The sequence below is a fragment of the Ascaphus truei genome, chromosome 5 (assembly GCF_040206685.1).
Source record: "Ascaphus truei isolate aAscTru1 chromosome 5, aAscTru1.hap1, whole genome shotgun sequence".
NCBI lineage: Eukaryota > Metazoa > Chordata > Amphibia > Anura > Ascaphidae > Ascaphus > Ascaphus truei.
In genome coordinates, this window is record NC_134487.1 from 209,339,592 (window position 1) to 209,355,679 (window position 16,088).

Here is a 16,088-nt window from a genome sequence, read left to right on the forward strand (position 1 = left end):
AAAATAAGCAGATATAAGCAGTCACTTAATAAGGAAAGTCTTATCTGTTTAGTTGCTGTAGAGTAAGCTTCTCTGCTCTCCTGGAACCGCACCCGTGCGTGCACAGAAAAATATCAGCATCCAGGTTTAGAAGTCTTATTTGGTGTCTTGCAATCAGCTCTGCTGTGTGGCTGGCAGAGCTCAAGACTGGTCAGCTTCAGAGATCTGGGTTTCTTTTGGTCAGTCTCTCCTGGGACTCAAGAACCTCTGCTCTGTCTCTCCAAAGGTCAGCTCTCAGTCATAGCTAAAGAGAGTCACATCCTGTCTCAAAGGCAGGCTTTTTGTAAACAATCTAATCAGGCAGGTGGTGTTTAGTAATAAACTACCACACTGCTAGATTAAAGGAACATTAATGAACAGGGATAAGTCTCCTGTTACACTATGCCTATATGTAGACTGTCCTGTTGATGTCCTCTTCTCCATCTTCCTCAATTCAGCCCTACTCCATTAAGAAATGGCAACAGGGATAGTTCACATGTCTGCCGAAGCAAACATTTTTGGCTGCAATTCCCCAGAGACTCCAATAGGAATTTACACCAGAGAATTGACCCCTATTGTATGTATCCAAATAAACACTCTTGAATTGTGTGACAATTTATTTTGTATTTCAAGTTTTTATTTCAATTGATCAACAATATCATTAATTAATTTTAAAAGTTCACTGAAATAACCATCTTTTTCTCCAGAATTTTGCTCGTCTACAACCAAGTCTTTATATTCATTTCTGAGACCATTCAAAATATTGTGAAGATTCTGATCCTCTCTGAACTGGTCCCTGCAAGAGGTGATAAGTAAAGATACCGTCTTCAGAACCTTTTCTCGTGCATCATTCTCAGGTAATTCAAGAAGATTTGAAATGATTGTACACCAGCCCCTTTCTTTAATAGCTGACAATAGATTTATCTGGTTATACTGCTGAATTTTTTCTTTATTCTGGTCACTATTATTTCCTTTGTAAATCAGAATCTGCAAAACAAAGAATGTACATTGTATCAAAACACTTGATTGACCTTTTAATTTTCACATCATACAGTGACCAATTCAATCATGAAACAATTGCTAACAACACCACTCAAACATATATTCTTCCTAGTATTACAGGTATTTGCAGCATATTATAGGTTGTGCCTAAAGGCTTAAATACTCTCTCTCATTTAAACAAATAAAAAAAGTAAATTGGGATGAAAGAATAGCTGAAGTAGCAAATTGACAACTTAAGTTACAGAGCATTTAATGATATGAAGTCTGAGATAAGCTTTCTTTGTGCAAAATATATTGAACTTAAACATTGTTTAAGAAATACAATAAATGACAGTCACAATTGCAGTAACAGTGACTTTTTAGGACATAGTTTGCTTCTAAATAAGTCTATACTAAACAAGTGCCATAATTACTAAAAAAAAATGGGATAAAAAACTGAATGTTAATGAGCCAAGAGGACAAAAAACTTTGTATTCGCAGCTGCATTAAACCTGAATCCCTTCAGTGTACATCTGCGTCGCCCCCAAAGGCGGATGCCACATGGGGCTCCCACAAGAGATACTCCTCTCTGCACAGGACTAGCGTGCTAAGGGTTAACATGTGCTAATACTTTGTGGAAGGACAACCACACCCACTGGAAGGTTAATGAGCCAAGAGGACAAAGAACTTTGTATTCGCAGCTACTTTCAACCTGAATCCCTTCAGTGTACATCTGCGTCGCTCCAAAGGCGGAAAACCTTTGGCGCAGCCAAAGGACAGCTAAAGGGTGTGAGCCGTTTGCTGATGTTTGGTGATGTTAAAGCGTCTCTATTTCAATCTGAAACTCACCAGCCCTTTTATCCCCTGTACCCAATTTTCCAACTCTATCTGTCCATGAAATATCTGTGAATTGACTGTACAGTACAACCTCTGTTCATTTAATGAATGTAATGTATTGTTATATATACAGCTCAACCCCGTTATAACGTGATCCGTTACAACGCGAATCCGCTTATAACGCGATGCAAGCGTGGCTCCCAATTTTCGTATTTATGAGTACTTTACAACACAATTATTGGTATCTTAAATACTTTATTGTACAATGCATACAATTGTACATTATTTCTAACGTGATCCACTTATAACGCAATGTGATTCTTCAAGCACAGCGTTATAAGGGGTTGAGCTGTATGTATGTGTGTGTGTATATATATATACACACACACACACACACACACACACACACACACACACACACACACACACACACACACACACACACACACACACACACACACACATAGCAACAACGAAAAATATCCCTATAAGGAGCACACAGGTGTACCAAGAAAATAACAAAGTTTATTAGAATCAATAAAAATAGGGTAGAAAGAAAATAAAATGGAGGGGGACAAAAACCCTAAACCTCAAGGGAAAGAGGACTGGGTGTCAAAGGAGGACTATAAACAATGTCTGATAAGGTAAGAATCAGAACATTAAATCAAAAGCCACACGCGGGGGTCTAATGATAAATGTGTGTATGGGCTGGTGGCAAAAAGGGGAATCCCCAGATCCAGGGGAAGCATAGGATATATTCAACCAAAAAATATAAACCGAGAAAACAAATCTAAGGGTAGGTGCAATCACATGTGTGAGTTAAAAGGATCATCTTGGCTCCTATGTGTTGCCTACTCCCAGTGTGACAGATTAATAAGGCATATCCTAACCTCAGGCAATCTTTACTCACACATACATACATACATACATACATAGACACATGGCTCAAAATGGTTACAAGCTTGCCAAGCACAATTTTATATTTATTATACTGCAGAAGCTCGGGACCCACAAACAGAGTCCATTGTAAAAGACCAAAATGTTGGCAAAATATTTAAAATAATATGTAATCAAAAAAATAAAGGCAGAAGATTAAATTGTGTTGTGCGAAAAATTATTTTATAGTTTAGAGATAGGTAAATGTAATACAAAAGATCAGAGCAATAGATCAGCATTTGAAATTGGTGATATAGAAGCAATGGATGTGCTGTGGTGGGAGCCAACAGTATCAAACTTACATTGACAAAAACAAAGAAAAGAAATGTAGCTCTAAAATCGTTAGTGGGTGACAATATATTGTATGGTGAGGTGATTAATCCACAAAGTACTGCAGCATTTAGCATATGAAATAGGTTCAAATAGGAGAGTGTCTGGCGTGATCATTGTAATTATAGCACTGTTTCGCCCCCCCCCACCCCCCAGTGGGAGATTACACAGCCTATGCAATCTAGTGTGTGGTGTGATACCTGTTAGGGTCAGGAGAGCTGAGCTGATCTGCGGTAGTGTGGGGATCAGGACAGGCTTAGGGTTTTCCTCTGGTTCTTTCTCTTTGGTGTTCAGCGCCTCCAGCCGTAGTGGGTTCCAGACTATCCAGAAATCAGCCCCAACTTTTGCACTCTTTCCCCCTCAGCCCGAGAACTGATACTCAGGCTGAGGTATATTAGAACAGGATCTTTATTGGGTGGCACTCACTGCAGTTCTTGCTCACAACGGTGCATTGTCTCAGACGTTCCATTCCTCTGGATGGTGCTTTGCCCCTGGTATTATAAGGCATCAGGCTGAATATGTTGTTCCGCCAGCTCAGAGGCTGGGGTTGAGCGAGCTCATCCTGCCATAGGAGAGACTCACAGCTCTCTGCTTCTTCTCTCTTCAAGAGCTCAAGCAGGACTCTGCCTAACTTGGTCACGCCCTCCTAGGAAACTCAAGAAGGGGCGAGCTCATAGTCTATACCTATCCCTGATAGGCTTACATAGGCCATGAGTCACCACCACCTTACTTCTATCCCTCATAAGAGGGGCATAAGGGGGGTCAAGAGCCCATTGATTTAACCTGTTACTGCCTGCAGCTAACATGATTTACATAACAGGGATAACATGGGGAAAGAAAGCTATAATGGTATATAACCTGTTACACTCTCCCCTGGGTGAAATTACCAACACCCTCGCTTGGGGCCACATTTGGTACACAATCTGTCAGTCTGAAACCTGAAAGATAACAATACAGATTACATATACCATGCAGATGATAATTACAAAGATCCACATCATCCACTGACTACAGCGATGAAATACATATTTATACTTAACTTGACAGAGTGTTGAACTATTTATAACACCTAGGATTCGGCTTCTTATCAGACAGTCCCTCAAAATCCTCCACCCAAACAAAGTATACCTTAGGGGCACCTGCTTGTTGGCGAACGTCCACTCTGTCCATATATATACACGTGCCTACGAGCCATTCCCTCATGATGGAGCAAATATTGGACTCAGTTACGAATTCCACATAACTGGTCCTGGCTTGAAGATAATTAGTGACCGCTAGTTTGAGCCACTCATGCCGATTATCCTCTTACTCCTGCATTATAGGTTTCGGGACATAGGGGAAATTATAACTGTGGGACTGCCGGTACCTATTTCTTATGGAATGGTCAGCTCGGCTAAGCTTCAGGACCTTACAACCAGCTCCCTGGTCAGGTAGTTCCCAGAATCCTGAATCATTAGGATTCACCTTTTGGTACAGTATAGAGGGGCCCTTAGGTATGCGTATACACCCAAATTAATTTCTCCTTCTCTTACGGAGAGCCTCCGCTGACTCTTCTGGAGAAAAAGCACCTTCTTCCCACCAATGGTCAACTAATGGGCCCCTAACCAGCACAAACCTGGTGTACTTCATTTCAGGGGCATAACCCTGAAACATGAGGTCCCACCATTTACGGATCTCCTGAGACAATGACCCAGATCCTAGACTAGCAGGTCTGGCACATACACTGGCGACACACTTTATTCGAGCTTGGCTAGTCCCACGAATTCGGGTATACCCGGGTGTATTGAGGTTTGTGACTGTTTTCTGCCCGAGTACATTGAGTTATTTTCCAAGCAGGGATTGAAGCATTTTATTCCCGCTGGCTGCAATACTGCACAGTATATATATATAAACTGCATTACAATTCATGAATTTATGCCATCTGGTAGACACGCGAAGCATTGCAGCCTATTAAATCCTAATCATTATCATTTAACAGATCAGCCGCCCATCAGCCAGGCATGAACCCAGGCTGGGAAGGCAAATGCAACGGGGCTTGTCAGAGGTTAGGAGTGGCGCATTCCAGGTATCTGCCAGGTACATACCGGGTATTTGCTCGAATAAAGTGTGTCGGTGCAGTACAGGTACAATTGCACTGGAGGAAGTAGAGGGTGAGGATGACACAGATATATTTTAGACTTGGGACTGAGATCCCGAGGACCACCTAAAGGAATGGTACGATCCTCTGCTCCCAGGTCTCTTAACACAGCTAGACACTGGAATTTCTCCCTCAGACTCCTCAGAGCTCCCACCCCCACTTGACCAATTCCCCACATTTGTATCAGGGAACGTGGTTAGTACAAACGGTGTAACAGCAGAGTCTATGTACTTCACCCTCTGGGAACTACTGGTCGAGGATGGAGCAGTGACAGGGGCAGAATGGGCCTGGGCAAAGTCCACAATGTCCTGCACAGGGTTAGCATGAGATGGGACATTAACTGCTATGGCCTGTGGCTGGGGATTTAGCAAGTCCATAATCTGTAAAGTGGAAAGGGGCTTCCCTTTGCCTTTGATCGGTGACAACAGCAGGGTTTCAGCAGCTCGATGACACCTCCCCATACATGCCGGAGGCGGTGCCGGCATAGAGATCCAATGATCCTTTCCTGTGCCATGCTTCACATGGCAGGCAGCATCTAGCGGCGTGGGTCCACACTCACCGCAGCTGGCAACAGAGGTGGTGCAACCGGCTCCGCAGATGCCATTTTGGTTACGACATCAGCCATGGACAGTCTCGCGAGACCACCAGGTAGGCACAAGTCCGGCGGCGATGACATCACATCCGGTGAAACCGGAAGTTTGTCACCCCGCTGCGCACCAGACAAAGCCGCACCTGGCACCTCCTCTAGGTAGGCCGCAACTGGAGCTGCAACAAAATAGGAACGAGGCGGCTCACCCACAGCAAGGTAGGGGACGTCCCTCAGTTCCCCCGCAGGCAGCGTACAAACAGCACCGGCGTCATCTGGAGTTGCAGAGCTTCTAGGCCATTCTGGAACCTCCGCAGCCTCGGGGATGAACGCGATCGAGCTGGGGCTTCTCTCCGCACAGCAGGTAAATTGTGGACTCTTCTCCACAGGTCCCGCCTGGTAGAGAGCCTCTTCCTCGTCTCGGGGGAAAACCTCCACCAGGACGCAATGCCAGGGCGATCCAGTTGCCCGGGCGACCATGCGTATGGAGCTATCTTGCTCCGTGGTCACCTGGGGACTCACACCCGACACCCCTGGGGCAGTCAACTCACCCCTTCCAGCATCGGTAGGTACTGATCCCAAGCCTGGGACCGTTGGTACCATTGTGGTAGACTGGACTGGCCGTTGTAGGACACACAGGCCCACAGTAGTGTCCGCGATAGTCCTAGTAGGTGGCACCGGACCACTTGGGCATCCAGCCACATTGATAAGGGCGCACGGGCCCACAGCTTCCATGGCAGCAGGGAAGACAAATTAAACCGTACCAGTCGGGGTAACGGCTCTTGAAGGAGACACACATACCTCCGAGGGCACTGGGCTGGCAGGCTGCAGATAGTAGGTGCCACAGAGCAGGCACCGCAGGGCCACCAAGCAAGTGACAGTACGGGCAAAGGCATCGCAGATAGACTTGGCCCCTGATCCTCACCATCAGGTAGCCACCTGAGAGAGAAAAATTGGAGACTTCCAACTCTGGCAATTCGCTAGCAGCAGCCATTTTGAGGTAGCTTGGTAGAGATACTGAAGAGTATTCCTTTCTCTTGCTAGGCTCAGTGGTGAATGAGCTCGTGGAGTTGTGTAGCAAACTCTTCCCAGCAGGGACATCAGCTCCGATTGGTTGTGACACATATAGCTTCTCCCCTGGGTGAATCTCAGAGGTGGGGCTGTTAACTTTAGGATGACATGACTTTGGTTGGTGGTGCCAGAGTTTGGCGCCGAAAGGATGCAACTATTTGCAGACCTTTTTGCAAATTGACTTCTGCAAACCATGCGGTTCCTGTGTTCTAGGCGTGAGCGCCATTTTGTGACTCATGCACATACCACCACGCGGTGGGCGCCATTTTGAGACTCTGTTTACATGTAACTTTTCCTGAGGCTGCATATAGTCTGACACAGCAACTATCCATCAGCTAGGCAAAATTCAATTTTGTACACTGTACTTGATACTACTTCAGCTTAAGTACCCTTTGACTCCCTGTGCTCCAATGACTAGAAACGCCACCCTAAGGTTTCTGACCTGTCAGACTCACGATACAGGTATCAAGGCCTCAGGCAACAAGACACACTGCAGATATCTTTAGGCTTCCTCAGACCCCAGGGTGACTAGAACCAGAGCAATAGTCCTCTGTTTTAACAGTTTGTCCTTTCGGTTAGCATAGCCTGCAGCTCCCTGGTGGGGAATGTGGCACCTGGTTATGGAATGTTAGGGTCCCCTGGACACTACAGCTAGCCTTCCCCTTCACTGGTACTCCTGCTGTCAGCATACTTTAGGGACATCTTGGCTGTCTTTTCGAGGTAACTCACCCCCTGACTACCCCTAGTTTCCCTCCTGACTGAGTCTCATTTCTCTGAGAGCTCGCCCTGTATGGCATCTGCTCTGTTAAGCACTAAAAGCCTGTCCTGCATCTCAGCAGCACCTCCAAATGTAGCACTGTTTCCCCCCCCCCCCACCCCTCAGTGGGAGATTACACAGCCTATGCTACCTAGTGTGTGGTGTGATACCTGTTAGGGTCAGTAGAGCTGAGCAGTTCTGTGGTAGTGTGGAGATCAGGATAGGCTTAGCTTCTTTCTCTTTGGTGTTCAGCGCCTCTAGCCGTAGTGGGTTCCAGGGTATCCAGAAATCAGCCCCCACTACTGCACTCTTTCCCCCTCAGGCCAAGGACTGATACTCAGACTGAGATATATTAGCACAGGATCTTTATTGGGTGGTACTCACTGCAGTTCTTCCTCACAGCGGTGCATGGTCTCAGAGGTTCCATTCCTCTGGATGGTGCTTTGCCCCTGGTAGTATAGGGCATCAGGCTGAATCTGTTGTTCTCCCAGCTCAGAGGCTGGGGTGAGCACGCTCATCCTGCCATAGGAGAGACTCACAGCTCTCTGCTTCTTCTCTCTTCAAGAGCTCAAGCAGGACTCTGCCTAACTTGGTCACGCCCTCCTAGGAGACTCAAGAAGGGGTGGGCTCATTGTGACGGTGAAGGGGTACCCAGGCCATGAAATAAAGGCATTCTGCTCGGCTGGGTTTCCGAGTCAAATAAAGTAACTGTAAAGTGTCAGTTCTGCAGCCCAGGGCTGGCTGCAGTCCTATTAACATGTAATAATATGTCTAAAATGCGCCTCTAGCACTGTTTAAAGGGTTAATTGGATAAGCGTGCCTACGGTTATGTGTTCGAGCCCGGCATTACAACACTGCATCCCTGTGTAACCGCAGACAAGCAAGGGAAGCCTTAACCGCAAGTTAAATTGGTTAAGTGGTCTGCGGTCATGAAAAGATGCCAGATCGCAACATTGTATAATGTAGTTTCCTCATTCAATTAAGGTCAATTGGTAAAGTACGTCTGTGGTTCGATTGAGGTTCGATTGAGGCCGGGGATTGCAACATTGCATCCCGACCTCAAACCGCAGACCGGGGAAAAGTTTAACCACAAACCATATCATAGCCCTCACATAATTAAGCAGCTAACTTTGGATAGGAAGGTCCTAGCTTTCTCATTTTTGGTGTGCAGAGTGCTAGGGGGTAGACATATAATCTAGTATAGTTATAAGAACTGTAACATTTATTTAAAAGCATAAATGAGAAGTACCTTGCAGTTTAGTACTTTAAAGTTATAGGAACCGGGACATTTACATTTCAGTCAGGCAGGACAGCGGATACATTAAGCATTCACCATTGTCATTTATGATTAGGGATGAGTGATGTATAATGTAAGTCCTGGCTTCTAAGACTCCCTGTGGAGCAGGCTCCAGAGTGTCTGCAAAAGTCTGTGGCTTCAAAAGACACTGACCTGGGGAAAGTGCTAAATGTCAGGAAATGTATAAAAACAGTTTACCTAGCAGATGTCCAGGCATCCTGGAGAAAGGTAGACATTCTGACGCTGTGCAAGGGGGCTTGGTCAGGTATGCTAAGCGGGTTAAGTGTGAGGTTAGCACATGACCCATAGCATACCGTGAAGCCCTTTGCCTATTGCAGGAGCTGCTTGCAAACTTGCCATTGGGTGAGAATTCGCTTCCCACGCCAAGATTGGCTGTGTATTATCCAGATAGGCTTGGGAGGGTGTTATAAGCCCATGCAGGCTGTCGGGTGTGTGCTCTACAGCATTCATCTGTGTGTCATCGGAAAGGACATCGTGCGGTACCAAGACGTTTCATTGCAACCAAGGATTGTACCCCGCTGTAAAAGTTAGTTAGAACTAAGCAAGAGCAGAACGAAGATACTTCTTTCGGCGGAGAAACAGGGGCTGCAAGCGGCGCCCCTAGCCAAAGACGGTTTCGCGTCTCTTGTTTGTATATCAACCCCGCTCCTGGGAATTTATACCTATAGACTGTATATCGGGGACTTTCATTCTGGAAACCATTTATTTCGTTTTACCTCATTCTCGTAAGTGTTATTTCGTGTTATCTTGTAAATCAAGCTGTGTGTGTTTCTCGTGTGAATAAATACAATTTTTTTTATCTCATGCTTTATTCAATCAAAGGATCCAGGTATTTTTGTGGGATAAGCACTGGTCTCCCGTGACACTCATGGTGTATACCTATCCCTGATAGGCTTACACAGGCCATGAGTCACCACCTTACTTCTATCACTCATAAGAGGGGCATAGGGGGGGTCAAGAGCCGATAGATTTAACCTGTAACTGCCTGCAGCTAACAGGACTTGCATAACAGGGATAACAGGGGGAAAGAAAGATATAATGGGACATACCCTGTTACATAATGTATACAGTCAATAAAATAGGTTTGCTTCAGTAGCATTTCTCTCTCTTTCTACACACACTTGATTTTGTCTTTCATGCAAAGAAGTGGTTGTACAGTATAAGAAACGTGGAATGGTATAATTATTAGACAATTGACTTGCATGAATGTATTGTAATTTGCTTTGGCACATGTCACTGCAAGGAAAAAGATGGCAATGATATTGCCTACACAATTACATTGTATAAACATGTATATAGACATATAAACAATAAAATACCATTTTTTTTGTAATATGTGTAGTCACTATGCTGGCTGTATATTACAAACACACATCTGGAAAATAGGAACATAAATGCCATGTCCCTTATTAGCTCTTGTTGTACTTAAGATAAATTAAACTGAATCTCTTTAACAAATAACATGCTATGTTGAGATATCACATTAGTTTTACCTTTTCCACAATCATATCGTAAATCAATGTAATCACCCGAATATACAGCGATTCTGCATGTTTTTCTCTGAAGACATTTTTTAGTAACTGAAGACCACCCAGCTTCAGGAACTGTTGCTGAGCATAGGGGAATTGACGCAGCATAGAAGATAAAGCAAAAAGTGCCTATAAAATATAGATGATAATTATTTGAGAGCATAGTATTTAACTAAATCTCTATCAAATCATATTACCACAGCAACCAAATTGCAAATTAAGACTGCTCTATAGCAATACAGATTTGTATCTGACCTACTCAATAAAATAAAGAAATCAAGTGCTCTATTTTATGAGGTTAAAGATGAATAAATAGAATGAAAACACAAAAAAGTGCAGAAAATAACATGGTTTAAATGCATTTTGTAAAAATATAAATTTCCCTATAAATTAAAATGTTGAAGTCTACATAAAAGGAATTGATGCATCTATCCCCCCCAAAATTACATTTCATTACACTTGTTGATCCGGATTCCTGACAATTCCTCGATATACAACCTAACCCAAGATAATAAACAATAAGTGAGCTTTACAGTGATTGCCACCTCTCTTATTGGAGAGCAGAATGCATACAAATTAAAATGGCATACCTGGTTGGGCATTATTATTTGAAGCAAATAATACACATACAGTAAATAGACAAAACCTCTTATTAGTCACTAAAGAACAGATATATACGCTCATAATATATATTTTCTTTAACTGTGCACGCAATGTCTTGTATATAATGTATACCTTGTTCATTTATGTAACTGTACTTGTAACCATGTATTATTTGTTTTACTCTGTGCCCAGGACATACTTAAAAACGAGAGGTAACTCTCAATGTATTACTTCCTGGTAAAATATTTTATAAATAAATAAATAAAATAAATATTCCATGCATGTATTCATCAATATCATGAATGCATGGATCTTGTAGAAGGGTGATAAAATTATCTCCTACTGGAAATTCTTAATTTACTATTGTCCTTTTGGGTCAATACTTGCTTTTAGCATGACCATGATTAAAGCATGATACAATTTTCTTATTTTACGCTAGTCAGCAGAAATGAACACATTAAACATATTTAACACTTATTGGAGTATCTTACTGATTACCATCTTGCATTAGACAACATTTAAATTTATTTGGGTCATTTACCTTTTTCTTAACCGATATTGGTTGTTCTGTTGCCAGAATCACCAACAGTTTCTGCAGTGCACCACCCTCAAATGCTTTAATTTGAACCCTCGGATTACTAAAACAACATGAAAAAGATATTAGTTAAAATGCTATTACATCTTATAGAAGGTACTGTATACATAACTTTTTTTTAAATTGCAATAATACAGCTATTGGTAATTAAACATTACATCTATTTAACAGACATTGATATGATTAGATCTATTGACCAAAAGTTATCAGATTGGCAATTGCTTTATATTGTCCAATTGATGCCGACTGTATGCGTATAAGTTAGGAAACAACACAACACACCCAGTCATATTTTTATAATGCAAAACAATAAATAAAGCTGCAATATATACCCGGTCATGTGCACATTGCCATAAACGTAATAAACCGTTTAAAAATCATGAATACCTTACAATCTAATTTTCATTACTCGAGACACAGAGAGATACAGAGTACAATTTACTAAGCAGTGCTCTGGCGTAGGACACATACCTATGCATATTTTTACCATAGTCTACGTATGCCACAGTAAGCTTGTAACATATCTGCATTCAAATTTTGCCCTTTTAAATAAATCACAATTCATTACCTAGCTAGTGCAGATCCAATGACAAATGCTGAGTGTTCTATTAATAAAGGTTCTGTGCTGTTGAGATTACTGATAAGTAGTTGAAGACCTCCTGACGTGAGCAAGTCCTGGGCATTATCCACCTACATGTAGAAATAATAAGAAAAATGTTATCATCTAGTTCAAATTAAATGTATTAAAGTAGAATGATGTATTGGACTAAGGATTGGATGAAGGATTTCAATTGCATGCTTTATAGCATTGCTTGTCCCTCTTTCAGCAAAGCATCTAAGTGGCTAAAATCATCAAAAGGAACAAAATTAGAGAATATACCAATTTACCCATTTTAAACAATGCAGCTGCAGATTTTTAGTGTTTGTGTATATTAAAGGACCATTTCTTTATACCAAATATGCTGGTAAAATTGTCCAAACTATACTGCAAATCAATAAAACAATGTTTTATGACTTTATAAACTTTCATAGACATTTAGTAATAAGTATGTAGCGCAGAGTACTATTTTAATGACTAGGTTTAGTCATTATATTTATGCATATGCATGGTGAGAATAAAAATTAAGCAGATGGATCAGAGCCTTATAGTGAATACAGTCAAAACAGTGATTTTTCATGATTAAGCTTTGTTACCTTACCTGATGAACATAATATTCAAGGTCATTGAGAGCATCTACTTTTTCAGCTGTTGTGGACATAGAGTTGTTAAATCTTTTGAGTAATTTAGTCATTATCTCAAAATCTGTCTCTATGTGTATGTTAAGTTCATGAAACTCTTTCTTCAGCTCTTCTATTGAACGAAACCTTTGCTTGATATCTTCCAGGTGAGCCTATAAATTGTGAAAGAAAATGAATAAATGATGTGAACACTACACTTTCACTGTACATTATACTGTACATTATGTTGTACAGACTTTGTTGTGAGTGGATCTGCTGTTTACTGGATAGAGAGATTTATGGCCCTGTGACTTCTAAAACTCCAAATAGATAACTGGGAATATCAAAATACAAAATATATTAAAATGTATTCAACTTATTTATTTGCAGGTTTCCAAGGTATCTCTAACTCCTGTGTGTGTTTTCGGTCTCCCCAGCTGGAGAATAGGTGTCACGAGGGAGACTCCTGTAGCGGGTAGAACCTCGGTGGCCGGAACAGCGGGAGCAGGCAAAGATTGCTGGGTTCACGGGCTGAGGTCGGTGGCAAGCAGCATGTCAGATCGTCGTGGGCAAGCAAGGGTCGGTGGCAGACAGCAAGCAGGATCGTCGTGGGCAAGCAGGGGTCGGTGGCAGGCAGCAAGCAGGATCGTCGTGGGCAACACGCAGAGGTTCGGCAACAGGAAGGCTGGAGCAGGACAGGGGAGCAGGAACCGGGCAGGGGAGCAGGGACAGGTCTGGGAACCGGGACTGAGACCAGGGAGCAGGGAACAAACAGGGACACGCCAGATTACCAGTAAGGGCCTTTACTATGAACAGAACTCAAATACAGAACAGGACTGGTACAGGAACAGATCAGGATCAGAGACAGAAGCATGGGCATAGGAGTCTGACACAAAACGAAGGCAAAACCCAAAACAGGAAGCAGGAACTATAAGGACAGAGAACAGGAGCGACAAGAGGAGACAGACAAACCCCAGAGCAGACAGAAAGCAGCAGCACACCCGGTGGACAAGGAAAGGAACTATGGCTAGGAGCAGGATGTCTAGGAGACCCTGACAACAGGTGAGATCTCTACCTAACGGTGGTGAGATTTCTGCAAGTTTCCGGCTGGTACTGCAGCAAATTGAACAAAAAGAGCATGCGCATGAGATTTCAAATCGTGACATGCATAGATAATGCTTAATAAATACAGTGAAAATACAAGAATTTTGTGTTATATGGCGTGCCTTTTCCAGGCGATTTTGCATTGGCAATATTGGAGTATAATAAATAAGCCCCTATACATCTATTAATACACACTAGTTGAGTAACTCTTGTGAGTATTTGTAATTGAAACAGCTGGTGTGTAAAGATTACTTGAAATCCAACAAATCTTAGTAACTGAAATAATTAGCAACTGAAATTATCAGTAACAGGTATAGAATTCAATATTTGCACATTCAAACACCAATATATTTATGGGTGATTTTGAATCCGAATACATACTCAAAGATCACAATGTGATCAGAATGTTTTTATTTTTTCACTAGCTGATATACACGGCGTTGCCCGTGATGTAATGTTCTGGCTCCCCCATCCTCCCTCTCAACTCCCTTCCCCCCCTCTTCACAGCTGCGGCCCCCTCCCCCCACTGTTCACAGCTCCGATTCCCCCCCCCATTCAATGCTTTGTTTCTCCCCTCCCCCCCGTTCACAGCTCCGTCCCCATGCCCCCCGTTCACAGCTCCGTGCCCCCCATGTGTTTGGCAGTGTGTGTGTCAGTCAGTGAGTGTGTGTGCCAGTCAGTGGGCTTCCCCCCCTTCTCTCCTGACTCCCTCTCCCCCCCTCTCCTGACTCCCTCTCCCCCCTCTCTCCTGACTCCCTCTCCCCCCCTCTCTCCTGACTGCCTCTCCCCCCTCTCCTGACTCCCTCTCTCCACCCCCTCTCTCCTGACTCCCTCTCCCCCCTCTCTCCTGACTCCCTCTCCCCCCTCTCTCCTGACTCCCTCTCTCCCCCCCTCTTCTAACTCCTTCTCTTTCCCTCCCTCTCCTGACTCTTTCCCCCCCTCTCTCCTGACTCCCTCCCCCCCTCTCCTGACTCCCTCCCCCCTCTCTCCTGACTCCCTCCCCCCCCCCTGCGCCAGCGCCTGCCCGCTGGGCACCGCCATCTTACCGGGGGCAGCTGCAGGAGGAAGGGGGTCCTTCCGGTGGCTGCCCGCCCACTGCCTGTCCACTCGGCGCCGCCATCTTACCGGAGGCAGCTGCAGGAGGAAGGGGGTCCTTCCGGAGGCTGCCTGCCCACTGCCTGTCCACTCGGCACCGCCATCTTACCGGAGGCAGCTGCAGGAGGAAGGGGGTCCTTCCAGAGGCTGCCTGCCCACTGCCTGTCCCCCCCGCGTGGAGCTGTGTCGGCGGCGACACTACCCGCATGCTGCTGCTGGCCGGGGCTCGGGTGAGCCTGGGGGGAGGTGAGCTGGGGGGTGATGGGGGGGGGGAGCTGGCGGAGAGGTGAGCTGGGTGAAGAGGTGTGTGTGTGTGTCACTTGGGTGAGGCCGAGGGGGAAGGTGAGCTGCGGGTGAGGAGAAGAAGAGAGTGGCAGTTGGGTGACGTCATAGAGCCACCAATCTGATTGGCCAGAGGCTGAGGACCATGTGTAATAAAAATGTATCCCTTGCTGCAGTGGAAGCTCTGTATGCTAGGTGATAATGGCAAAAAGCAGGGTTGCACACCTGTCTAAGACATGTGAATGTGCTCACATGTAAAAAAAAAAATATATATATATATATATATATATATATATATATATACATTTTTATTACATATTTACAGTTAGGTCCAGAAATAATTGAACACTAATACAAGTTTTGTTATTTCGGCTGTGTACCAAAATAAATTCACGTTCCAGTTAAATACTGTAATGAATATGGACTTAAAGTGCAGTCTATCAGCTTTAATTTGAGGGTATTCACATCCAAATTAGAGGAAGGGTTTAGGAATTACATCTCTTTAAAATGTAGCTCCCTCTTTTTCAAGGGACCAAAAGTAATTGGACAATTGACTCAAAAGCTGTTTCATGGACAGGTGTGGGCTATTCCTTCATTATTTCATCATCAATTAAGCAGGTAAAAGGTCTGGAGTTGATTCCAGATGTGGCATTCGCATTTGGAAGCTGTTGCTGTGAACCCACAACATGCG

The 16,088-nt window shown here is 43.8% G+C and overlaps 1 protein-coding gene across 3 annotated transcripts in view; it reads right to left on the reverse strand.

Annotated features, from left to right (window-relative positions):
• Nucleotides 1-633: 633 nt before the first annotated feature.
• The window catches only part of SIL1 (SIL1 nucleotide exchange factor), an 82,621-nt gene continuing 67,166 nt past the window's right edge, over nt 634-16,088 (reverse strand). For all 3 annotated transcript variants that reach the window (XM_075601626.1, XM_075601627.1, XM_075601628.1), the window contains 5 exons: nt 12,898-13,089; nt 12,267-12,388; nt 11,645-11,741; nt 10,465-10,629; nt 634-1,005 (listed from right to left, as the gene is read on the reverse strand). In XM_075601626.1, coding sequence (XP_075457741.1) covers nt 655-1,005; nt 10,465-10,629; nt 11,645-11,741; nt 12,267-12,388; nt 12,898-13,089 — 927 coding nt within the window. In that variant the 3' untranslated portion in view covers nt 634-654. The remainder of the gene's footprint in view (nt 1,006-10,464; nt 10,630-11,644; nt 11,742-12,266; nt 12,389-12,897; nt 13,090-16,088) is intronic.